We start from the raw sequence: 26825 nt of genomic DNA, 5'->3' as shown, positions 1-26825 counted from the left end.
TCTCTCCCCCCCCACCCCCCCGCGTTCTCTCTCCCCCCCACCCCCCCGCGCTCTCTCTCCCCCCCACCCCCCCGCGCTCTCTCTCCCCCCCCGCGCTCTCTCTCCCCCCCCCGCGCTCTCCCCCCCCGCGCTCTCTCCCCCCCCCGCGCTCTCTCCCCCCCCGCGCTCTCTCTCCCCCCGCGCTCTCTCTCCCCCCCCGCTCTCTCTCCCCCCCACCCCCCCGCGCTCTCTCTCCCCCCCCACCCCCCCGCGCTCTCTCTCCCCCCCCCCCCCCGCGCTCTCTCTCCCCCCCCCCCCGCGCTCTCTCTCCCCCCCCACCCCCCCGCGCTCTCTCTCCCCCCCCACCCCCCCGCGCTCTCTCTCCCCCCCCCACCCCCCGCGCTCTCTCTCCCCCCACCCCCCCGCGCTCTCTCTCCCCCCCGCGCTCTCTCTCCCCCCCCACCCCCCGCGCTCTCTCTCCCCCCCACCCCCCGCGCTCTCTCTCCCCCCCCCACCCCCCCGCGCCTCTCTCTCCCCCCCCACCCCCCCGCGCGCTCTCTCCCCCCCCCACCCCCCGCGCTCTCTCTCCCCCCCCACCCCCCCGCGCTCTCTCTCTCCCCCCCCACCCCCCCCGCGCTCTCTCTCCCCCCCACCCCCCGCGCTCTCTCTCCCCCCCCCCCCACCCCCCCGCGCTCTCTCTCCCCCCCCCACCCCCCCGCGCTCTCTCTCCCCCCCACCCCCCGCGCTCTCTCTCCCCCCCCACCCCCCCGCCTCTCTCTCCCCCCACCCCCCCGCGCTCTCTCTCCCCCCCCACCCCCCCGCGCTCTCTCTCCCCCCCCACCCCCCGCGCTCTCTCTCCCCCCCCACCCCCCCGCGCTCTCTCTCCCCCCCCCACCCCCCCGCGCTCTCTTCCCCCCCCCACCCCCCGCTCTCTCTCTCCCCCCCACCCCCCCGCGCTCTCTCTCCCCCCCCACCCCCCCGCGCTCTCTCTCCCCCCCCCACCCCCCCGCGCTCTCTCTCCCCCCCCACCCCCCCGCGCTCTCTCTCCCCCCCACCCCCCCGCGCTCTCTCTCCCCCCCACCCCCCCGCGCTCTCTCTCCCCCCCACCCCCCGCGCTCTCTCTCCCCCCCCCCCCCGCGCTCTCTCTCCCCCCCCCACCCCCCCGCGCTCTCTCCTCCCCCCCCACCCCCCCGCGCTCTCTCTCCCCCCCCACCCCCCCGCGCTCTCTCTCCCCCCCCACCCCCCCCGCGCTCTCTCTCCCCCCCCACCCCCCCGCGCTCTCTCTCCCCCCCCACCCCCCCGCGCTCTCTCTCCCCCCCACCCCCCCGCGCTCTCTCTCCCCCCCACCCCCCCGCGCTCTCTCTCCCCCCCACCCCCCCGCGCTCTCTCTCCCCCCCCACCCCCCCGCGCTCTCTCCCCCCCCCACCCCCCCGCGCTCTCTCTCCCCCCCACCCCCCCGCGCTCTCTCTCCCCCCCACCCCCCCGCGCTCTCTCTCCCCCCCCACCCCCCCGCGCTCTCTCTCCCCCCCACCCCCCCCGCTCTCTCTCCCCCCCCCCCGCGCTCTCTCTCCCCCCCCCTCTCTCCCCCCCCCCCCCGCGCTCTCTCTCCCCCCCCACACCCCCGCGCTCTCTCTCCCCCCCCCCCCACACCCCCGCGCGCTCTCTCCCCACCCCCCCGCTCTCTCTAGTTACATACTTCGTTCACCCGAGCTAGTCCCTTTGCCGATCCTCCCTCTTCCCTCTGCCTGACTCCTCTTTCATTGTATAATGTGATCAGCAAATGTAGAGATACATTTATTGATTTAGGAGTTTTCCGGTTGTCTTCTGAGAATTTCAACATAAAGTAAAGCCTAGCAGTAACCTCCTTGTTAAACTGCCTCAAACCTTTGAAGGTTGACAGTGTGGCAAACTGATTGGCATTGCTGCCTCACAGCGCGAAGGATCTGGGTTTGATTCCAACCTTGGGCAACTGTGTGTGTGGAGTTTGCACCTTCTCTGTGTCTTCATGGATTTCCTGCAGGTGCTCCTGTTTCCTCATACAGTACAAAGCTGTACAGGTTAGGCTGATTGGCCATGGAAAACAAAATTGTCTTCTATGGTATGTGCAAACTCATGGGTTAGCCATTGTAAAAACTTAATGTTTCAGTCAAGCTGTAGGATGCTTTCTTGACCATTGATGCAGACTCGATGGGCCGAATTGTATCTTTTAGCAGTGTAGGGGATCCTATAATTCTTCTTGGAAAAGAAGCTTTGTAATATACACTGTTAAGTTGTTTTTGATTATGTCAAATGTTTTTTTTATGAGCAAGTTCAGCTAATTTTGTACCATTGTTGGATTGCAGAATTGAGGGAGTTAAATGTTGGAATTTTTTCAACCAGTGTGCCCAGCCCCTGTCATCCCAGGTCAACTGTAGAATTGGATGGGATAGGAAATCCTCTCCTCCCATGGCATCCCAGGGCATTGGGCCTTCCTAAGTCCACAAATGCTGCTGAGTTATTCCAGCACTTTGCTTTGCTTTGTATTCCACTGTGATAACACCACCATGGATATTTCGAAATTAAACATTTGGATTAGTGGTGCCACCAATTAAGCTAGGGGAACATGTTCCTTTTATAGGCATATGCTTTCCAGTAGGTAAAAACACGGACTGCAGAGGCTGTAAACCAAAATCTAGATTAGAGTGGTGCTGGAAAAGCACAGCAGGTCAGGCAGCATCCAAGGAGCAGGAAAATCGACGTTTTGGGCAAAAGCCCTTCATCAGGAATAGACCACACTTGGCAAATTGCTTATTTCGGAATACTGTGTGTGACTTTAATCTTGCAATGTGAAGAGTGACTCAAACCTATAGTAAGAGAAGAAAACTATTCACCCAGTGTTTAATGTACAGCCTTCTTTCCAAAAATGTAGGCATGAAATAGATATTTTCACCACATCAAGACCACGTGTAAAATCTCACCCATTAGAGTCATAGAGATGTACAGCACGAAAACAGACCCTTCGGTCCAACCTGCCCACGTCGACCAGATATCCCAACCCAATCTAGTCCCACCTGCCAGCACCCGGCCCATATCCCTCCAAACCCTTCCTATTCATATACCCATCCAGATGCCTCTTAAATGTTGCAATTGTACCAGCCTCCACCACTTCCTCTAACAGCTCATTCCATACACGTACCACTTTCTGCATGAAAAAGTTGCCCCTTAAGTCTCTTTTGTTTCTTTCCCCTCTCACCCTAAACCTCTTGCTCTAGTTCTGGACTCTCCTACCCCAGGGAAAAGACTTTGTCTATTTATCCTATCCATGCCCCTCATGATTTTATAAACCTCTATAAGGTCACCCCTCAGCCTCCGATGCTCCAGCCTGTTCAGCCTCTCCCTATAGCCCCAGCCTGTTCAGCCTCTCCCTATAGCCTCAGCCTGTTCAGCCTCTCCCTATAGCTCAAATCTTCCAATCCTGGCAACATCCTTGTAAATCTTTTCTGAACCCTTTCAAGTTTCACAACATCTTTCCAATAGGAAGGAGACCAGAATTGCACACAATATTCCAACAGTGGCCTAACCAATGTCCTGTACAGCCGCAACATGACCTCCTAACTCCTGTACTCAATACTCTGACCAATAAAGGAAAGCATACCAAACACCTTCTTCACTATCCTATCCACCTGAGACTCCATTTTCAAAGAGCTATGAACCTGCACTCCAAGGTCTCTTTGTTCAGCAACACTCCCTAAGACCTTACCATTAAGTGTATAAGTCCCGCTAAGATTTGCTTTCCCAAAATGTAGCACCTCACATTTGTCTAAATTAAACTCCATCTGCCACTCCTCAGCCCATTGGCCCATCTGGTCCAGATCCCTTTGTAATCTGAGGTAACCCTCTTCGCTGTCCAATGCACCTTCAAAGTGTCCCCCGGTCTTATCTCAAGCATAGTGAATGGCAGTTAGAAAGTAGGAGGCCAGTTGCTAAACCCGAGCTGGACTCCTCTAAACAGTTTTTGCATGCTACTCTCTGGATTACTACAATCTGCCCTTGGTGGTGAAGGGAGAATCTCTCCTGGAAATGATAAAAATTAGGAGCAGGAGAGGCCATTCGGCCTATTGAGCCTGCTGTGCTTTTTCATAAGATTTGATTGTGTCTACAGCTTCACGTTTTTGCCTACCCTTCCTTTCAGAGGAATAATTTCTCCTTATCTCCATCTTAAAATTGATTAATTTCAACTGTCTTTGTGTAGTTCTATTTCCTGTTATAAGAGAAAGCATCCTTTCTCAATCCACTCTGTCAAGTCTCATTAGGATCTTATACGAATGAATAAGATAATCTGTTCTAAATTCCATTGGTTGCAGACCCCACCTGTACAAACCTTAAAGGATAACCTCCAGCTCTATCCCAGCAATCAATTGAGAGAACCTTCTTGAATCTGCTTATAAGGCAGAAGTATCCTTCAATAATGAGACACAAAGATGTATGCAATATACCATTTATAGTCTCACCAATGCCCTGTGTAACTGTAGCAAAACACCTCTAGTTCTATATGCCATTCCTCTTGCAATAAATGACTACATTCCATTTATTGTCTTGACCATTTGCTGTACCTGCACACTCTTTTTGTGACTCGTGCTGTAGGATACCAAATTTCCCCTCTACCTCTGGCGTATGCAATCTCTCTCTCTCTTTAAATAATATGCTGTTTTTTACTTATTTCCTGCTAAAGTGGACGAGTTCACATTTTCCTACATTATACTCCATGTGCCAAATTTTTGCACATTCACTTAACTTGTCAAAATCCCTTTGAGGACCACTTATTGTCCGTTTAATATTTTAGTCTCTTACTTGTTATGTCATCAGCAAATTGAATATTTGGCTCCTTTATCCACATCATTGAGATGATTTGTAAATTATTGAGTGATTCTATCTTCACAATACAGTATCTTGACAGGCCTCTCTATCATATAGTGATTTTGTTTGAGCTGGTTGCAGTGAAAAAGCATCTGTGGGTGTTGGTGTGTGTTAACAACACTTTTAGTATCCCTCTTAAGGTAAGTTTTATAGCCAACTAGTAGCACTGCTCCAGAGAGAACATTTCCAATCTAAATGTATACCACCTGAACTTGCGTTCAGACACAATAGAAAACCATTTTGTTGGCCTTTTACATAAGCACTTGCCAGAAAAAGAAATATCTGTACTACTTTCTCAAACAAAAGAGCAAAGGTGCAGGGTCATGAAGACCTGTTGGACATGAAAGCTCCAACAGACCATTGAGTAATTTGATGGAATTGATTGATTCTCAACCTCAGATATTTGGTATGTGAGGTAGAGCATAGGTTGAGACATCTGGAGAGAAGGATTTGCTTCCCTTTCTATCCTCACACCTTGTATGGTTTAAAAACAAATCTAAGACATGGTAAACGAGGAAGCAAAGATTAGATAACACCAAGTGACAAATTGAAATAATTCTCATGTTACATTGGCTGCAGTGCGCAGGCAGATTCTGCTCAATTATTGCTTGAGGTTTCCTGCAAACTAAAGAAATTGCCATAAATGCCTTCACCTTGCATGAGAATGGCAGTTGTTGGATGCTATTGGGATGACAGGTATTGGATATCATTGGGGTGCCGGGTGTTGGGGGTTGTTGGGGTGCCAGGTGTTGGGGGTCGTTGGGTTGGCGGGTGTCGTTGGGATGGCGGGTGTTGGTTGGCAGATGTTGGGCATCATTGGGATGGCGGGTGTTGGGTATCGGGGTGGCGGGTGTCGTGTGTCGTTGGGCTGGCAGGTGTCGTTGGGGTGCCGGGTGTTGGGGGTCGTTGGGGTGCCGGGTGTTGGGGGTCGTTGGGGTGCCGGGTGTTGGGGGTCGTTGGGGTGCCGGGTGTTGGGGGTCGTTGGGGTGCCGGGTGTTGGGGGTCGTTGGGGTGCCGGGTGTTGGGGGTCGTTGGGATGGTGGGGGGTGTTGGGGGTCGTTGGGATGGTGGGGGGTGTTGGGGGTCGTTGGGATGGTGGGGGGTGTTGGGGGTCGTTGGGATGGTGGGGGGTGTTGGGGGTCGTTGGGTTGGCGGGTGTCGTTGGGGTGGCGGGTGTTGGGCGTCGTTGGGGTGGTGGGGGGTCGTTGGGGTGGCGGGTATTGGGCGTCGTTGGGATACATTGCCTGATTGGGGTTGCAATGTCGGTGATTGAATGAAGTTTGTGAAGAACCTGTTGGAGAAGAGAGCAGGTTGTGATGATGAAATGGAGAGATCTGTGGAGAGACAGAGTCTTGAATTGAATGTATTGGTGTCGTGGAGCTAATGGAGATTAACCAGTACAGGATTACAAAAGGACTAAGAGCAGTGTAGGCTATTTGCTCCACATGCTTGTCCATTCAGCAAGACCATGGCTGATTTGCCCCAAGCGTCAAATCTACTTCTGTGCCAGCTAGCCTTCAGAAAACTCTGGGATAGAGAATTCTAGACATTTGATCGCATGCAGTCAGGGGTTTAAGGCTCATATAATCTGGATAATATATTAAACAGCACAGATTTGAAGCTCAGTTAACATCTGGGTCCTGACAAAAGGTTTCGACCTGAAACATTGACTTTCCTAATCCTCGGATGCTGTCTGACCTCTTGATGAATTGTTTAGTTCTGTCTAACATTTCCATGTACCCTGCAATAAATCCTCCTGTCTCCACCTGTAGTGGACCCATATTTGCTCTCGCTAAGCTTTCCCTTTTTACATTCCTAAGGAAGCTTGTATCAACCGCCTTTATGTTTTTGGGTCCTTGCATTGTTTTCCTCTTTATAAAATTAAAAAGCACACAACACCAGGTTAGAGTCCAACAGGTTTCATTGGAAGCTCACTAGCTTTTGGAGCACTGCTCCTGACAACCACCTGATGAAGGAGCACGCTCCAAAAGCTAGCTTGTCCACCCCAGTCCCACACCAGCATCTCCGAATCATTCCTTTTTATCGGTTTCTTGGTTCTGCTTTGCTGGGTTCCAAATTGCTCCCAATCTTACTGCTTTTTCTGGCGTTACTCTGAGCCACCCTTTCGTGTAATGCAATCTTTAGCTTATTTAGTTTGCCACAATTCATTCACCCTTCCCGTTGTGCCTTGGAAGAATGTGTATCTGAAGTGAATTATATAGTAATATGTTAAATACTAGCCGTTGCTTATCAACTTCAGGTCGTCGATGGTAATACCAATCCACCATAGCCAGTTTTTCCTTCATACCTTCAGTGTGTCGCCTTTTCAGATTTAAGACCTGAGTTTCAGAATTACTTATTTCATGTTCAATCTTAATGTGAAACTCTGCCATATTGTAGGCACTATTCTCCAAAGGCTGCGCTACAGGGTTAGTAAGCCCTACCTATTTACATCTAAGAGAGCTCAATCCCTCGTTAATGTTTCAATGCACTGCTTCAGAAGCCCATCCCTTTTGACCATTATCCATTTGTTGAATTAGGCAGCAAGAGATTGAGATTTAGAAAGTTTTATTGTAGGTCTATAGTTTAGTACTAACACAAATGTCAACCTTACCATCTAGGCCTTTCCCTGTTCCGAAGCCAATCTTCACTAAGGAGGAGCCAAACTCCCTTCAGTGTAGGCAAGTGTGAGGTTTGAAACAGCCGGGGGTAGAAATTATATTGTAGCTGTACAAATGGTTGTTTAAATCACACCTTGGGTTTTGTGAACAGCAAACATAAAAAAGGATATGCTAATTAGCCTTGTAAATACTCACTGCATCCTCTCCCAGGGTTAAGTCACAGTGGATGATCAGAACATTACATTCCTTGGAATTTGGAAGCTAAAACAATAATTTGATGCAAACTTCCAAGATATTAAATGGTGATGCAAAAAAATTATTTGTTGTCAGTCCTTTAGACAAGACCCTACAAACAACTAAAGCCAGACCTTTGAGGAACGAAGCCAGAAAAACTTGCATTCATAGGTGCCTTGATCAGGTATATGCCCAGCAAATAGTTCTCCTAGTAGAATAATCCATAAGCAGATGGTTATGGTCTCAAGTTAAGGGGTGATTGTTTCGGACTGACTTGAAAATGTCTTCACTTTGGCATTCCTTGACTGGAGTGCTCACGTAACAAGTCAGTTTGGGTTGAGCTTAATAATATATTTTGGAGATGGAAAGAAATAGAAGGACAATAGGAAGAGAGGCATGGTACAGCCTTTTCCAGGAGGCTGGCCAGGACAACTTGGAGAAATTCCATATGAGCTCTTGGACGAAGGCTCTTTCCTGTTCTGGATCATGCCTGCCGTTAAGTATTTGTGTATGTAATCAACTGTCACGGCCAGTCAGTCAGCATATTCCTGGGTTTATTTTGGTGAACTGAGACGTGCTGTTGACACAGTCCAAGTTAAACCAATGGCTTTTCAAGCCTATTTTATTCATTTATATGAGCACTATTGGCCAGATCAGCATTTCTTGCCTGATTCTAATTGCCCAGAATGCAATTAAGAGTCTGCCACATTGCTGAGAGCCTGGAGTCAGGTGTATGCCACACCAGGTAAGGACGGCAGATTTCCTTCCCTGTGCACAATTGGTGGTTACGAAGGGTGGGTGGGTGGATGTGTGTTAAGGGGAGGTATGTGGCTGTGGTGATGACAATACTTTAACCCTTGTGTTCCACAGTTGAACGATTGTTGAGAGTATTGTTTTGGTCAGGCTGTTCCCAAATGCTGCTGCCATTTTTGGATTGTTGCCATTTGTTCTTTACTTGAACATTTGATGAATGCTGTACTGAGTGATAAACTGATGGATTTATCACTTTGAGAACATTCTATGTTCTTCCAGTTGAAATAATAAGCAAATATAAGGACATCATTGTTATTGAAAACACCTCCAGCTTAGTTTTTATGCAGGAGAATTCCGAGGGCAGAGCAAGACTGAATTGCTGCTCCTATTATTGTTTGAGGAGCCCTGAGTTTTGTTTGTGTCCTGTTAGATCATGTAAAGGCAGGACCTGTCAGCTTCTGATGGGCAGTGAAGTCAATGAAATCAAAGAGGTAACAGACTGGCCTCCAGCATTACCGCTCTCCACCAGCAGCATTTTTGCAGTTGGAATAATCTGGTGAGAATTGGAAACATTGGCTGAATGGGCGATCCAACCTCAGATGCTGTTGACCCAGTGCTCATATCTTGAAGCAAAAATGTTTCAAGTTCTTTTCATCTCTGTTCTCACATGCATACACTTTTCTCTTTGGGGAATTGTTGGAAGAATGTGCGGGCTGGTTTTCAGCCTGTTAAACCAAGTCACCAACACTCCTGTGGCCGGCAAGTCCTGGTGGGGGCTTGAAGATGGACCCTCTGGTCCAGAGATCGTGAAGCTCCAATGTCTCAAAACCTTCAAGTATTAATATGTGAGTTACTGTTAGTAAATGTTGTTTCTGTTTCAAGCCAAACACTAGTCAACAGCAGCAGTTTTTCTTTAATTTAAACCGTACAATACACAGTATACGTTTCCAAGTGAATCCATATTTTACCTCGTGGCATTGGCCCAAACTCCAAAGCAAGTTTTCACAAGTCTTAAATATTGTCCTGCAAGGTTTCTGAAAGTGTCCATTGCCCACTTTAAATGTTTTTCGGATCGTACGATCTGGTTTATGCTAATGCTGGATCTTCAGAGGAGTTGTTTAATTTGTTCCACTCATCTGCTCTTTCCCCAGTAGTCCTGTAGACTTCCTTTTCAAATTGCATTTAGTTCCTTATTGAAAGTTATTGCACAATAGGTTTGTTCTGCTCTTCTGGGTAGTGCATTTCAAATCACAGCCCACTGCTTACATTTTCTTCTTTCAATTATGGTAATTTTGCTACTAATCTCAGTTTTCTGTTCTCTGTTTACCAATCCTTCTACAATGGAAGCAGTTCCTTTATTTACTTTATCAAAACCTTGCACAGTGTTATTAAATCCCTGCTTGACTTTCTTCACAACAAAGAGTAATCTCACTTTCTTTCCATCCCCATAAGGCCCTCATCACTCCTTTGACAGTGGCATTGTTAATCTTGATGTGTAGGTGTCAGTGTTGGACTGGGGTGGACAAAGTCAAAAATCACACGACACCAGGTTATAGTCCAACAGCTTTATTTGAAACTGTATGGAATCTAATCTGATCTAATCAAACCTCAGATGCTGTTGACCTCGAGCTTCTATCTGGAAGCAAAGATGTTCTCACATGCACACACTTTCAGAGCCCGCGACAAACCACGACACGCCTGTTGGACTATAACCTGGTGTCGTGTGATCTTTGAGGTTGTTAATCTTGATTATCAGTGATGAAAGCTAACATTGCTGCTGCAGATGGGCATGTTCATTGAGGTGCATTTTTAGTCATTTAGTTAATTAATTTGAATGTATGTTTAGTTAGGATTTTCTCCTGGGTGTGACATTTGTGAAGTACCTTGTTTTCTGTCTTGAATGTGAACTGCCTCTACCTGATGCAACCATAAGATATCTGCATGAAGTGATAACCTTGTGTGCAGCATCAGGTTGCTTGCTGAATTGTGAATATTTGTTCACTAAGGGGTGTGTGCAAAGAATCAAAATCCACAGGCTATGCAGGTATACCAGAATATGAGATGGTAGCAGAATTTGAAGATCAAGATTTTTGTTTTCAAGGCATTGGGACATCTTGAGCTACAGGTCAGATGAGTATATACAGTACGGAGTTCGCAGGTTAGCAGCAGACTGAGCTTTCCTTTGAGTCCCTTAAAGATGTTGCAAGATCTGTAGCTTGGATCACACTTTTTCCAGCATTCAGCGTGTGAGAATGTTGATTGATTTCATCCTGTGGGTACAAACTTAAGCTTAGAACTCAGCCACTGAGGAATAGTGTCACATAAAGGCAAATGGATTTCTGATTGTTTGCACCCGCCCCAAAACTAGTCATGTGGCTTACAGCCAATAGAAAATATCAACTGAGATTGACAACTTGTTGTTCCACAAGTGCAATGGGGCAGTAGAATTGAGGTGGCTAACATGGTGATGTGGATCATTGATACCATCATTGAAAGACTGATCTTACGGTACACTTAAGAACCTGCTGTGTTGCATGCACTTTTTTTTTGCTGTTGTGTTCTGAACCTTTGTTTTCTTTCAGACTGAAGCATCATGCAGTTTTACCTTCTGTTTCATCTCTTGCTGAGCTGTGGGCTTGCAGCTGGCAAGTTTGAAGACTTTGAGGACACCGATGACATTGCTGATTATGATGACAATGACTTTGCAGAGTTTGAAGACACAAGTGAGGATGTACCCCAGGAAACTGTTCAGAAGGTCACTACTGCTCAAGATGATGAGGAAGAGGCAACCGTAGAAGTGGAGGATCAAGATGAAAACCAGGAAGACTTTGAGGACTCAGATGTTGCAGGAGTAAGTGACACATCCTGGGACTGCTGAGAAGTGCCTATATTTTTTTTGCATGCAGAAATATTGAACCAAGATTTTTGCTGTTCTCCAATATACAGCATTGATCCATGTAAGATCCTGAGGGAACTTATTCGAGCGTATGTGGAAAAGATATTTCTTATTGTGGGAGAATCTAGAACTACAAGTCACAGTTTAAAAATAAGAGATTGCCCATGTAAGAAAAATGATGCAACGATTTCTCCTGAGGATTGAGAGCATTTGGAATTCTCTTCCCCAAAAGACAGTGGATGCAGAATCTTTAGATATTTTTAAGGCAGGGGTAGATTTTTGAGTACCAACGGGATGGTAGATGATTAATATTATGTTGAAATGCAGAACTGTGGGTGCTGAAGATCCAAAACACAAACACTCTGTTTTTTCTCTTTTGCAGAAATGTAGAATTGAGGTTAAAGCCAGGTCAGCCATGATTTTTTTGACTGGTTGAGCAACTCAAAGTTCCTCTTGTTCCTCTTTCACGCAGTGCTTTGCTGCCTGTACAGTTCATTGGAACAGGAAAGGTTGTGGTAATATTATGTTCCAGAACACGTGCATGTCTTTCCATTCACCAACTAGGAGAAAGTGAGAACGGCAAATGTTGGAGAGTCATAGTCAAGCCCTAGTGTTCTCCACCACATCAGTCACTTGATGTATAATCCTACTCTCCACATCCCTAAATGCTTAATGTTCCTCATTTTTGACCAATCATCAAATTCTGTAAAGGGTTCATGAGCACTTTCAACACCAGCTTCTGTATTTTTGCCAAATTGCAGAAAGGAGTTGCTCCTACCCTTTTTATTTCTGATACTGAAACTGGTCTCTCGACACCAGTATGTAGTGGGGTGAAAACAATCTTATTATTTGCCCATCATTATCCCTAATAATCTGAAAAGTCTTGAGCTCTATTTGAACAAAGTCTTAGCTTTACTCCATAGCAGTCTCAGTAATATGATCAATCCTTCCATTATCTAATGCAAAGGGGCGTTTTTAAGGACCACTTCACTATTTAAGTCCTGTGTTCTCGTGCTGTCTCTAATTAATACAATTTTCTCTCTCTCTGATCCTTCCCACCTGGTGATTTCATTAACACTTCTGGCCAGGCTGTAATTATATTTTAATAATTGCTTTAAGTTCTGAAGTTCTGTTTTGGTCAATGAGGACTATTTTCCTGGTTTTGTTTGTTATTCTCAGTGCAAAACTTTGTAGTAACTTGATTTTTTTCCCCAGTTATAGTTGATATACACCATATTTGATTACAATATGCGGTTCCAATTCCTCTTACCCTTATCCAATTCCATACTGAGCCAGTGCTTCCTTTCCCACCCAAGCTGCTGCATGAATTGATGATTTGTTTACAATATTAGTGCTGCTATGGTAATGAAAAAGCATTGTTCAATTTATTGGCTGATCCTGAAGTGAGGGATGAGCTGGCCATTTGGTCACAGCCTAGTCCACCATTAGGTAGCTGATTGGTGTCAACTCCAATTGCTCTCATGGAAATCTATCACTGTAAGTTCTCAAAACTGAAGCTGACTCCCAGCACTGAGAGATGTGGGAGCAGCACAGCGGGTTTTTTCAAGCATCCTGGATGTGGCCAGTCGCACTGTCCCTCATCTACCAGGATAATGTAGGGAGAGCATTACCTCTCCATCAAACATATGAAATACCTGCGTTCCCAGTAATCTAGGCGAAGTTGGTTCTTCATAAGCTTGCCTTGAATTAGAAGCTGAAGCGGTGCAAAGCCAGTTTTGCTTTGTATTGATCCAACATACCGACATCTAGCAGTTAGGGTATGACGCTGACCCTGCATATCTGGACCCAGAAAAATGAGCCAGATTGTGACTACACATCACTATCTAGTAGCCCACAGCTGATTAACAGGTGAGATGGGCAATGGATTTGACTATGATATCACTCTCTTACATCTCCATTCACTCACTCCCCTCAAAGGAACCAGATTTAATAGCTTGTTGGTATGCACATAGTGAAATGAGCAATTCCGTTGGCACTAAACGCTAACATGATGAAATGAACGAAAGACAGAGTGAAAAGAAAAACTAAGCAGGTAGTTATAGGGTAAAGAATTTAGATTAGCCCTTTTCTTCATAAAGTATGATTTATGAATGAATGTAGATTTGTGTTTATTCATGTGGCAACCTTTCCGCCCAGCCGGTGGCAGAAACAACATTGTAAAAATGACACCGAAAACAGACAAGGGTCAAGATTAGAGTTGTGCTGGAAAAGCAAAGCAGGTCAGGCAGCATCCTGAGCTCATTCCTGATGAAGGGCTTTTGCCTAAAACGTTGATTTTCCTGCTCCTCGGATGCTGCCTGACCTGCTGTGCTTTTCCAGCACCACTCTAATCTTGACTCTGATCGCCAGCCTCTGCAGTCCTCACTTTTGCTTAGTTGGCAGAAACAGACAGCTGAACTAAATCAGCCTTTCTACCTCTGTATTTACAACATGGTAATTTTCAAAACTGCAATTGACCCAATGGTGCCTCACCAGATTTTTTGAATAACCAATTCCAGAGTTTGCAAATAATCAATTTTCAGCATCAGTTTTTCATTCAAACAAAATATTTAAGTTTATTAACAATACAGTAATTTTATTTGAGTAAAATTAAACACCATAATAATCTAATGGGTCTATGCTATAAACCCAAAAACCTTGTTTTCAGCCCCATTCGCACAAATGACAAAAAAGGGAAAATAAAACTTTGTGGTACGTGGGTTTTTCTCTGAAAATACCGTTTTTTAACGAAACAGGAAGGAGATGCAGAAGGAGAGCCATTTGATGATGAAGAATTTGAAGGCTACGAGGAGGTGGACAGACCTTCCAGCAGAAGCAAAGATCCGATTAAAATTGTTAATGTAAGTACCCAGAGACAATCACACCACATGTTGTCTCTGCTGGTAATTGAGTGACCCACAGGGAATTTGCAGTTTGGTAAAGGAACATGGTGTATTAGCTGGGAGGCACCCCAAGCCCCATTCGTAGCTGATCCCAGCTAGGCCCCCAATTCCTGACACTGCAGTTTCCTTGTGGGGGACAAAAACAGCTCAATGTCACTGGCCTTCAAATACATCACTTAAAAAAAAAGTCCTATGTAGAAAATGCACAAGGGCAGAATCTTGGCTGGCTTGAGTTGCACGTTACCTAGCAACGCCAAGGTTGCTGCTGCGGTATTTTGGTTAGAGAACAGGACATGAGGCACAGAACAGAGATCCCAGGAGTCAGAGCTGAAGGTGATGCTGGGGAAGGAGTGTATTTCCAAGGGTTTGGGGTTGGTGCTGGGATCCTGCAGATTATTGCGATTGGGTTGAGTGAATTGTCTTTCATACACCAGTTCACATTTCTGATTGTTGTCCTCCTGACCTCGGTTAGGTCCCGCATCATCTGCAGAACAGCTGGGAAAGCTACTACATGGAGATTCTGATGGTGACAGGCCTGTTGGCTTACATCATGAACTACATCATAGGCAAAAACAAAAACAGCAGGCTGGCTACTGCGTGGTTCAACTCTCACAAAGAACTGCTGGAGACTAACTTTTCCCTTGTTGGTGAGTGCCTGAATGACAAGCTGTTTGCTCAGGGTTTGTTCTGTTGTTGAAGATCTGATCAGTGGCCACAGTGCTTGTGCTGTTAAGCTCTGCAGGTGTCACCACCACTTTCAGGTGAGTAACTGTGCAGCGCAGTGTCCTATAACACAGGAGGGCCCAGGCTCCACATCTAGAGGATTCAGGAACTGAACCAAGCTGACCATTTAACAATGACCAGGAGCAGGCACCACAGTGGACTTTTCTTTTTCCTAGGCCTTCCTCAGCCAGGGCAGCAGGCATCAAATGAAATTATCTAAGCAAGACAGTAGCTTAGTGATATTCAGATTGGATCTGTCCAACCACTGGATCTGTACTGCACTTGGTGGAATGACAAATCAGTAGATGCACTTTGAATAGGCAGTGGTTTTGGTTGATTAGAGTAATAATAGGCCAGTGTTTGAATGGTTTTCCATTAACAGTTCCCTCTGTTGGAATGGATGGGAAGCTGGGAGTGTTTGTTGCAAAGTATAGCAACCGATGAGATTTTATTTGTTTGCAGGAGATGATGGGATCAATAAAGAACCCATCAGCACAGGGAAACTGACACAGGAAAATGAACATATCTACAACCTGTGGTGCTCGGGACGCGTGTGCTGTGAGGGAATGCTCATTCAGCTAAAGGTATGGGAACCTGCTTGAATCTAGCCTTTAAGACCTCGATCAGGGATTTAAGTTGTGAACAAAGTGAATACACTGTTCTTTGGATTTCCACAATTCACATATTAAGTATTCTTTTGTTCTACTTGACTTCAAATTTGATTATCATTGGCATGAAGAACATCTGGGGAAGGTGGACCCGATGTCAATCAGTGCACTTGCTCTGAATTTGTGGTTTTATCAGATGGACTGAGAAATTATAAACCACAGATAAAGGACTCAGTTAAAATCAAATATTCTTAAGTATGAAGGATCACATTGATTGAAATGTTCTTCAGGACAAAAGGCATTTATTTGAAGTGAGGTAAAGGATTAAATCTAACCACAAAAGTTGGCTATCTGAAATAACACAAGACATTGGAAATACACAGGTCAGAGAGTCATACAGCACAGAAACAGACCCTTCGGTCCATTGTCTATGCTGATCAAGTTTTCCAAAACTAATCCCACTTGCCTGCCTTTGGCCCATATCCCTCTAAAACTTTTATATTCATGTACCTTCCAAATATCTTTTAAATGTTGTAACCGGACCTGCCTCTAGCACGTCCTCTGGCAGCTCATGTCACACATGAACCAGCCTCTGTGTGGAAAAAAGTTGTCGCTCAGGTCCCTTTTAAATCTTTCTCCTCTCACCTTAAAAATATGCTGCCTAGTTTTGAACTCACCCACTCAAGGGAATAGACCTTTACTATTCACCTTATCTATACTCCTCAGGATTTTATAAACCTCTATAACATCACCCCTTAAACTCCTAGACTCCAGTGAAAATAGACCCACTCTATCCAGCCTATCCTATCAGGCAGCATCCAAGGAGCAGGAGAGTCAATGTTTCGAGCATAAGCTTTTGCCTCTCAACCGCTTGGGATACATTTAATCTGTTCCTGGGAATTTTATCTACTTTCAAGCTGCCAGAATGTCCTCTCTGTCTATGCTATTTCTTTAATCGTATTGCAGCTCCTCTCCCTGATTCCTATGCGCATATCATTCCCCTCACTGATTTCAAGTTCTATACTCTTCTAGAGCTTCTGCTGTTGTGAGCTCTTGCTATCTGCTATGAGCCTCCCTTTTTCTCTATCCAATCCTGTACATCGTCAAAATCCAGGAATTGCTGGATTCATTTGGCTTACCCTGTTCCCTTATTAGAATACATTGGTCCTGTACTCTCCATATCACCACCTTGAATGTATCAAGTTAGTGAGGAAAACTAGGTTAGCATTGCAGCTGGAATTGGTAAACCTGTGAATGAAAATCTAAAAGCAGTGGTGAAGAGCATAAATAGACGTAGTCTGGAATACGTTGGTTGTAATCAATCATGGGGAAGGTACACAAAGATGGAAATGTGTTGCTGGAAAAGCGCAGCAGGTCAGGCAGCATCTAGGGAACAGGAGAATCGACGTTTCGGGCATTAGCCCTTCTTCAGGAATGCCCGAAACGTCGATTCTCCTGTTCCCTAGATGCTGCCTGACCTGCTGCGCTTTTCCAGCAACACATTTCCATCTCTGATCTCCAGCATCTGCAGACCTCACTTTCTCCTCGAAGGTACACAAAGCACATCTGTGGAACATGTGATTCCCTGCAGATGAGAAAAGTTTGTTTGCTGCTATTGTAACCACATGTAACTTCTTTTCTAGTTTTTGAAACGGCAGGATTTGTTAAACGTACTTGCAAGGATGATGAGGCCAGCCAGTGATCAAGTGGTACGTACGGTAACAGCGGAGCAGGAGTAAGCCATGAAACCTGCTCCACTGTTCAATATAATTTACTTCACAGTCTCATTCACTCTGCCTCTCTTACTCTGCTTACCTGTCTTCCTGTCTCCCACATATCATTGCTTTGCAATATGAATGTGCTTCTTATGGTAGTAGTAGAAGTGAGACAAAACAAACTTAGTGGAAATGAGATTTTGTTTTGATTCCCTCCGTAGCAAATCAAAGTGACAATGAATGAGGAAGACATGGACACCTATGTGTTTGCTATTGGATCACGGAAGGCCATGGTCCGGATGCAGAAGGAGATGCAGGATTTGGTACGTAGTAATAGACCATCCTGAGTGCTGTAATTTTTGATGGATCGCTTATAGCATTTGGTAAACTGGCATGAATGCATGGATTCATGCTGGTAGTGTATGCCACCGCCATGTGATGTATTAAATCCTGATGCAGTTAGCACAAATTTTATGTTTCAGAAGTTGCGATTTCATCATTGTAACTGGTACACCATTACTAACAGTCCAGTGCTTTCAAGACACAAGCGTTGACAGCGTTGGGTAATGCTTTCCCTCCCTTACACCTATCTCAAAAATGGAGTTGAGGTGTATATTAGCCACGACCTAATTGAATTGCTGCAGGGAATCGAGAGGGCTAACCTAATATTACTGCATATCACAAGTTTAACGTTGTCGAAAATCCAGTTATTTTCCTGTGGAGGAAAGGATGGCAATCATTGAGAATATTGCTGTTTAATTATTGCTGAAAGCACAGATAGCAAACAGATAAACATAGACGCTAGCCGAGTGCTTCCTAAACGTAATCCCACTGTGATCCCATTTCAAAGCTTGAAAATTGATGTGACCCATTAGTCAGAACTGAGAGCCATTAGAGTGGGAGCATGGCTATGGTAACTTGGTTCAACCTCCATTATTGCCTTGGGTTTTGTGGTCCCAACGTTTGAGCTTAACCTGCACTGCACATGTAAACTTTCTGAAATAACATCAATACTGCTGGCAATCAGAAGGTAAATTTAATATCCCTTTTTACACTGACCCTTCATCAATGGCAGGGAAAATGGTTGCCATCAACCCTTCCCTGATTGATGTGTTTATTTCTGTTCTGTTAATGACTAAAAACTTACTCCAAGAATAACCTCTGGCCCTCCAATTGTTACCTGAGTGATTGTGGTTGCTGTTTGTCAAAGAGCTTTTAAACACACTTCTCCTTTCTCTTCTAGAGTGAGTTTTGCAGCGATAAGCCCAAGTCAGGGATTAAGTTTGGGCTTCCTGATTCCTTATCGATCCTGTCTGAGATGGGTGAGGTAACCGAAGGTATCCTAGACAACAGGGTGAGTGTACTGAATTGTGGGTGAAGTCAGAAGTCTCACAACATCAGGTTATCGTCCAACAGATCTAGTTGAAATCAAAAGCTTTTGGAGCGCTGCTCCTTTGTCAGGTAAATTGTGAGAGAGTTAAGAGTTAAGTACCGAACTTGTATGGATTCAACAAAGATTCTCTGCTTAAGTTACAGGTATGATTAGATTAGATTCCCTACAGTATGGAAACAGGCCCTTCGGCCTAACAAGTCCACACTGATCTTCCAAAGAGTAACCCACCCAGACCCGTTCCCCTATCCTATATTTACCCCTGACTAATGCACCTAACATTATGGGCAGTTTAGCATGGCCAATTCACCTGACCTGCACATCTTTTGGATTGTGGGAGGAAACTGGAGCACCCGGAGAAAACCCACACATAAAGGGGGAGAATGCGCAAATTCCACACCGACAGTTGCCAGAGGCTGGAATTGAACCTGGGTCCCTGGCATTGTGAGGCATCAGTGCTAACCACTGAGCCCCATGCTGCCCCAGGTACCAGCTGGATTTTCAACATTTTCTGCTTTTATTTCAGAATTCCAACATCCATTTTCCTTTTTGTTTGAAACACTTCTGGCCAGGTACCATGCAGCTGAGAAGCAGATTAAAGCTCCCTCACCATGTACTTGTCAATGGAGTCCTGCCCTAATCTGGCGAGCTGATTCCCCACAATTGCTCTATCCTTTCTCTGTTTTCTATGTCGTTGCAAACTGGGAACTGTCTTTTTTATAGCAGCGTTCTATGCAGCAAAATGGTTCACCCCACTGAATCTATTACATTACAATTTGTGCTCAGGCTACAGTTGTGAAAGTGCAGTATCCAACTCATTGCGTGACCGATACCTTAGTAGGCAATGCTTCCTCTGTGCCAGTCCATCCATGCTTCAGTTTATACAGCGATAGTTTTTCATAAGAGTTCTGTTTCTTAGCTGTCGTCAGGTACTTTCTAGAACTTCTTGTCTGTTAAAATATCTGGTTGTTTTCTTTTGCTGATCCCAGATGGTGCATTTCCTGTCCAGCCACGCTGACAAGATTGAGTCTGTTCATTTCTCGGACCAGTTCTCTGGGGCTAAAATTATTCAAGAGTAGGTATTACTGAGATCAGCATGAATTATTTATGTGAACTCTTAAGGATTTTGTAATTGTCTGATTCTGGAATATTGCGAGGTTGGGGGGGGGGGAAGGGTGTTCATTCACAGCGTGGGTGGAGCAATGCTGACATGTTCAAAGCGCTTGGTGGAGGGTCCAGGGGCATTCTGAGCCAGTTTGAAATTTGGGATGGGTGCAGGGATGGGGGTGAACCATAGTCAGCTAATCTGTCTGGGGGCAGCAGTGGGAGACTACCATGAGCTTCTGAATCCCTGACCTAGTCTGGAAACCGTTATCCAGGTTCCTGGTGATGTGCTGTTATCAGGCAATTTGACCAATCTGTATTTTGGCTCACGGTCTTGGGAGAAGGACTGGATGTCACTGTTTGTCTGTGAAATCTGTAGCCGATAACACCTTTAGGAAGCAAGCATGTCCCTGAGGACCCTGGTCTAGATTGCTGCTACATTAATCCTACAAACCAACAGCGTGAATCGGTCATTCAGCCCACCGTTCCTACTTCATCACTTGTTAACATCATGGCTGCTCAAATTGTAATCTCCAAATCTGTATTCATGCCTTGATAACTTTTCACTTTTTCTTAAGATCAGAAATCCTCTTAACTTCTAATGGGAGGTCAGAAAATAAAAATCACTGGAATGCCATGGTGCAGAGCTTGTGTTTGCGACTAGTGACAATGCCTCAAACCTTTCAGTTTTGGTGGGAGAAGCAAAGGGGTGATGAATTGTTGCTGCACTAAATTAAAATCAATATGTTTTAGTTACTATATATTTATAGTTTGACTAAATGTGGAATATTTAGCACTGTGTCCCTTGTTCATAGTTAGGAGGAAGCTTCCTCTGCGCCTCTTTAATTCTTTTTTCCTCCCCTTTTTGTTTAGAGAGGGTCAGCCCCTCAAGCTGCCTGACACTAAAAAGACCCTCCTGTTTACATTTAATGGTAAGTTATTGGGGAAGACGTTTGTGCAGCCTGTCTACAGTTAAGGGTAAAATAAAAGCAAGATGCTGGAAATCTGAAATAAAAATACAAACTCCGTTCTGGCAGTTTCTGTGGAGAGAGAAACCGAGTTAACATTTCACATCCACTATGACTCTTCTAAATTCAGAAATCGACATTTAAACCTTGTAAATTAAAATGGGAACAATTGAATTAAGATTGTATTGATGCATGATAAAGCTTTGGACATGATGGGCCAAACGGCAGGTCCTGGAAATTCAGGCCAGTCCTGAGATCAAGTCCGTCCAGTTTGGATATTTTAAGCCATGAAGCTGTTTCTGGTTGTATAAAGTGATTGACTGTGATTGAGGTTAGACCTTGATGCATGTTTATTCTGCGCAGTGCCTGGAACCGGCAACACTTCTCCAAAGGATATGGAGTCCTTGTTACCGTTAATGAATATGGTTATTCACAGCATTGACAAAGCAAAGAAGTATCGTCTGAATAGAGAGGTGAGAGCACATTTCACGTGTTTTGCTTCATTGTTCTCAATGCACAACTGCCCCAGCAAGACTTGTTACTTTCACAATCGTCCAGTATTCTGTTAGACTGGAGAGACCAATTTGTAGTTTGCTCGCTTGTATGTCCATTCTGATTCCACCACCACATTCTCCCTCCCTCCCCACATGACCGCTGTTTACGATAGCATTGAGGTTATATAGTACCACTTAGTTAATCCCTCACTTTCATTTACATGCTTCAACCCTCAATGACTTTGTCAAACAAATCTGTTTACTTTGAATTTGATAAACATGTATTTGCACTTGTCCTGTTGAAGATACAATGACCATAAATATCCAACAGCGATTATGTACTAATTGACATTAAAGATACTCTTCCACCTCCTTTTATACCACCTTGACCCCTCCTCCTCCAACCATCGCTTCCACTTCTCTTTATACATTTATGAGAGGAAGGATTCACTGGCTGGGCCAGCATTAATTGCCTGTCACGAGTTACTTTTAAGAAGGTGATGGTGAACTGCTGCCTTGAACTGTTGTCTGTTTGGTTTAGGTTTCCTTTGCTCCTAAGTGCTGTGTGCAAGTAAGTGCTTGATTTTCTTGCATTCCACCATCACCCCTCATCCAGGGTAAAATAAAAGCTGATAAGAATCGTGCTCGTGTGGAGGAGAACTTTCTAAAGATGACGCATGCACAACGTCAAGAAGCTGCGCAAACACGCAGGGAGGAGAAGAAGCGAGCGGAGAAAGAAAGGATCATGAATGAGGAGGACCCTGAGAAACAGCGCCGACTTGAGGTACAAACTCCTTCTGGCACTGCTCCAACCTTGTCAGTCACTCGTTTTGCTTTTCATTTCTCACTGCTTCATTCAAATCCATCTCATGTGAGTTTCTGTGGTCTCTGTCTGATCATTTCTGGGCCTTATACCTTTGTCCTGTCACTTCACAGCAAAGTGGCTGAGTTTGATGCTGCTGGCTGACGTCACCACGCAGAGAGGATTTGAACCAGAAACCTGGTCAATGTAGACCCTGCTGTGCTGTCATGAGTCTACCTTGCCTAATCCGAAGGTTCTTACCAGTTTGCCCATCATAAAGCCACAGTGTATTTGACATGAGCTTGCTGCTTGATGCCTGTCTGTTCAGTGTGTGTGTGTATATTGGAGGAGAGAAACCTGCTGAAAGTACAACTGAAGCATAGGACAAGTCTATTACAGCAGGGTTACTGTGTTCTTGGATTTAGATGGGGAGTAGCAATGCATACCCTGCGGTGGTGTCAGGTGCTCCAACTGAGGCAGAGTTAACATTTGATGCTGCCCTGATTCTTCCTAATAATCTGTAATGTAGGGGATAGCAGGTTGGCATGGCGAGAAGACTGGCTGGCTAATAGAAAGCACAGTGTAGGTGTAAATGTGTCTTTTTCAGGTTGGCAAAATGTGCTGCAGGAACCTCAACTGTTCACAATTTATATAAATTATTTAATGAAGGGACAGAAGATATGTTTGCCAAACTTGTTGACAACACAAAAATAGGTTGGAAGCTAAGTTATGAAAAGGGCAGGAGGTTACAAAAAAAAAATAGGTGGACAAAAAATGTGATTATTTGGGTATAATGCAGGAAAATATGAAGTGGCCAACTTTTGGTGGAGAACAAAAAGCAAGCGTATTATTTAAATGGTGGAAGGTTGCTGTGGTATGGAGAGGGATCTGGGTATCCTGATACTTGAACCACAAATAGTTAGAATGTAGCTCCCACAAGCAATTCGGAAAGCTAATAGAATGTTGCCATTTATCACGAGGGGAATTGAACATAATAGGGAGGTTTTGCTTCACTTGTAGAGGGGACTGGTGAGACCGCATCTGGAGTACTGTGCACTGTATTGGTCACCTCCTTAAAAGAAGGCTGTTAATGCGGTTTATTAGACTACACCTGGAATGGTGTGTTGCTGGACAGGTTAAGCTTGTACTGTGTCTGCTGGAGTTTAGCTGAGTAATTAGTGACTTGATGGCAACAGTTTAAAATCCTGAAGGATCGTGACAGCATGGATATGAAGAGAATGTTTCCTCTGGGAAAATCTAAAACCTAGGGGTCATGTTTAAAAATCAGGGTTTGCCCATTTTAAAACTGACATTGGATAAAATTGTTTCTGTGGGAGAGGTTGAGAGTCTTTGCAACCATCTCCTTGAAAAGGTGGTGGAAGCAGAGTTCTTGAATATTTTTAAGGCTGAAGTAGAGATTCTTGTTGAGCAAGGGGGTGGAAGGTTATGAAAGCTGGGTGGGTCTTGAAGTTGCAATCCAATCAGCTATGACCTTATTGATTCAAAGGGGCTGGGGGCTGAAAGGTCTACTCCACCTGATTTATTTTATTCATTCTTAGGAATAATTTATAATAATTTATGGATCCATACACCTTGGTGTTTTAAAAAATTCTCAAGGTCAGGTTCGTAGGAGAGTAGTCTGACACAGAACAAACGACCAAGAGGCGAGTCTGCTAGAATATGGGCATTTTATTCCCCGCAGCGTCGCCACAACGGGTCTGGCTTATACTCACTCTACATGTTACCGGAACTGGGAGCCGTCAGTTCTCGTAGAGCGGTTGCCAACAACCCACGCTCGGCGGTTAAACGTAACCCCGGAGCAGACTCACCGAACTGGAGACTTTTCCAGCTGATATACTCTTTTCCAGATATAAACATTCATGTGAACAGCAGAGCAATGCTAAAAAACACATTCCATTCTGGTTACATACAGATAAGAAGATTCACACGGGGAGGTGTGTAATAAGATTCACACGGGACTAAGCAACACCTCCATTCCGGTTAGATTCACACATGTATTGGGACATAATTTTTAACAGTTTCACCACATTCCACTGCTTGGCCCAATACATGTGTTACATTATGATTCACACATGTATTGGGACATAATTTTACACCACATTCCACTGCTTGGCCCAATACATGTGTTACATTATGCTTAATTCAGTTCAATTCGTTTCAGTTAATTTCAGTTCAGTCAATTCAGTGTAGTTCAATTCAGTTCCGTCCATTTCAATTCAATTTAGCTCAGTTCCATTTTGTTCCGTTCAATTTGATTCACTTCAGTTCCACTCAGTTCAGTTCAGTTCAATCCCATTCAATTCTGTTAACTCTGCTTCAGCTTTTTGGACATGCCCACATCCTCCGCTGTACCCCAGGCAAGGGGTTCTTCGGCAGGACTGGGATCCTCTCTCAAACAAACTGCCACGTACATGCCCACATCCATGCCATCCCGGGACGGTCGGGACCTCCACAGTTTGTTCTTCTGGTTTCTTAGTCTTTTTCCAAAACATTGTTCTGTATCAAAATCTCTCCTCAATTGCGATTGATCCTGCCGACTACGCCAAATGTTTTAAAAAATTCTCAAGGTCAGGTTCGTAGGAGAGTAGTCTGACACAGAACAAACGACCAAGAGGCGAGTCTGCTAGAATATGGGCATTTTATTCCCCGCAGCGTCGCCACAACGGGTCTGGCTTATACTCACTCTACATGTTACCGGAACTGGGAGCCGTCAGTTCTCGTAGAGCGGTTGCCAACAACCCACGCTCGGCGGTTAAACGTAACCCCGGAGCAGACTCACCGAACTGGAGACTTTTCCAGCTGATATACTCTTTTCCAGATATAAACATTCATGTGAACAGCAGAGCAAGGCTAAAAAACACATTCCATTCTGGTTACATACAGATAAGAAGATTCACACGGGGAGGTGTGTAATAAGATTCACACGGGACTAAGCAACACCTCCATTCCGGTTAGATTCACACATGTATTGGGACATAATTTTTAACCGTTTCACCACACTTGGTAACTGGTAACATTTTGAAAGTTATTCATTCATGGGATGTGTGTGTTGCTGGCTATGCCAGTATTTATCAGTGACTTGCCAGTCATGTCAAAGGGCGGTGAGGTGTTCTGATGTGGAGGAGCTGGTGTTGGACTGGGGTGGACAAAGTTGAAAATCACACAACACCAGGTTATAGTCCACCAGGTTTAATTGGAAGCACTAGCTTTCGGAGCAACACTTCCTTCATCAGGTGGTTGTGATCACCTGATAAAGAAGCAGCGCTCTGAAAGCTAGTGCTTCCAGTTAAACCTGGTGGACTATAACCTGGTGCTGTGTGATTTTTAACAGTGAAGAGTTGATCACTTTGCTGTCACTGTTGGTGTCCCTTCTCAGCCTCGGTTAGATAGTCACTGAGGTGTGAGGTTTGCTGCAGGGTTTCCTTTCCCCTCTGTCCCTCCAGCTGATGTATTGGTGTGTTCTCCCATTGCAGGAGGCTGCTCTTCGCCGTGAGCAGAAGAAACTGGAGAAACGTCAGATGAAAATGAAGCAGATCAAAGTGAAAGCAATGTAGAACACCCAGCTGCCTGGAGGAGGGGAGGAGACTGCTTCCTTGCCAGAGCTCAAACCCACATCAAATTGAAATGTTTGATTTCATGGAAAAAAAAAGTAACCTCAGGGCACCTGGATAATAATCAGCAATTTATACAGCAGGCTCCACACCTGCCACTTTTAAAAAAAACACTTGGCAAAATTAATTTTCCTCCCTCTTACTCTACATCCCACCCTCGATTCTGCATGAAACTCGACAGAGTGGCATTGGGACTGGATGCCATCTCATCCAACCCCACTCTAACTTGCCAACTTCAAACAGAGCTTGAGTTTAAGCTGTTGATTTACAGTCAGCCATAAGCCAAACAGTAGACTCTGTTAGGGACTTTACTGTGGTACTTGTGGGTGGGTTCATTGATCCATGGTTTTATCTCCCAATTTCCAGATGGTCATCAATGCAGACCTCCGTTAAATTTATCTCAGACTGTTATCTTTATCTGTTTACAGGAGTAGTTTACTGATTCCCTTGTTGGCTGGTGTCATTAGTGAACTGGTTTAGCAACACAACACTAAGGAGTAGATTAGGAGCTTGGTTCAGGTTTGTGCTGAAGATGCATTGAAAACACTGAGTAGGGAAATCACAACAGGCATTGAAGCCTGTCAAAGACAGGCCTGGGTGATAAAGTGTTCAGCAAGGTGTGTGATGGACTCATCACTGATCAAAGTTGAACTTGGAGAGGGCCACATTAGGACAGTCCTGCATTTGGGAGGAAAACATTTGTCAGAGATTCGCCACCTTTGTTTCAACCCCCTTCCGCCTAGTCCTTATTTTACTGGAATTCCACATTTGGACTTCAGGCAAAGGTAAGATTAGCACTCGTTGAACAGTCGACCAATAAATCTTTCAGGAAGAAAAGTCACTTAAAACCACAGAGTGGGCATCATTCCCACAACCAAACCTTATGCCAGCAGCCGCTTTAAATAGAGACAAAAAATGAGTGGTTGAAAAATAACCCCTTGGCATGTGGTGGAGATGTTGCTGCTGCTATATTAGGTCTGGCTCCAGTTTAAGGTGCGCAGCAGTTCCTTTGTTCAAATAGATATTTTGACATGTACCCAATGTTGGACCTGCCTCTGAAGCACCTAAGCTGAATTAGAAATGTTTCAGTTCTCCTAGAAGGGTGAA

The 26825-nt window shown here is 45.2% G+C and overlaps 1 protein-coding gene across 4 annotated transcripts; it reads left to right on the top strand.

Moving 5' to 3' along the window:
• Positions 1–1696: 1696 nt before the first annotated feature.
• ccdc47 (coiled-coil domain containing 47) lies at positions 1697–25973 on the top strand. Of its 4 annotated transcripts, none has more exons than XM_087977984.1 (13): positions 1699–1999; positions 11066–11334; positions 14136–14240; positions 14755–14929; positions 15468–15589; positions 17257–17322; positions 17550–17651; positions 18572–18682; positions 19708–19793; positions 20696–20754; positions 21154–21263; positions 21901–22068; positions 25581–25973. In XM_087977984.1, exons 2-13 carry the CDS (start codon positions 11077–11079, stop codon positions 25659–25661), a joined length of 1443 nt encoding a protein of 480 aa, XP_087834110.1. In that variant the 5' UTR covers positions 1699–1999; positions 11066–11076; the 3' UTR covers positions 25662–25973. The 4 variants fall into 4 exon arrangements, with proteins under 4 accessions (XP_043531302.1, XP_087834110.1, XP_043531300.1 ...); XM_043675365.2 differs by having other exon boundaries at positions 1699–2077; XM_043675366.2 differs by lacking the exon at positions 1699–1999 and adding an exon at positions 7827–7914.
• The last annotated feature ends 852 nt before the right edge of the window (positions 25974–26825 follow it).

This window comes from Chiloscyllium plagiosum, unplaced genomic scaffold (genome assembly GCF_037043375.1).
Source record: "Chiloscyllium plagiosum isolate Xiang-an unplaced genomic scaffold, Cpla_swu_hap1 HiC_scaffold_32, whole genome shotgun sequence".
Taxonomy (NCBI): domain Eukaryota; kingdom Metazoa; phylum Chordata; class Chondrichthyes; order Orectolobiformes; family Hemiscylliidae; genus Chiloscyllium; species Chiloscyllium plagiosum.
Note: the sequence above shows the minus strand (reverse complement) of the source record. Positions and strands in the feature narration are given on the sequence as shown.

Bases quoted from the DNA above. Each gene is read 5' to 3' on its own strand.
- ccdc47 (XM_087977984.1), top strand. From the start codon at position 11,077: ATGCAGTTTTACCTTCTGTTTCATCTCTTGCTGAGCTGTGGGCTTGCA. The intron at 18,683-19,707 runs GTGAGTGTACTG...TGCTGATCCCAG, and splicing joins AAGGTATCCTAGACAACAGG to ATGGTGCATTTCCTGTCCAG. The intron at 21,264-21,900 runs GTGAGAGCACAT...CCCCTCATCCAG, and splicing joins AGTATCGTCTGAATAGAGAG to GGTAAAATAAAAGCTGATAA.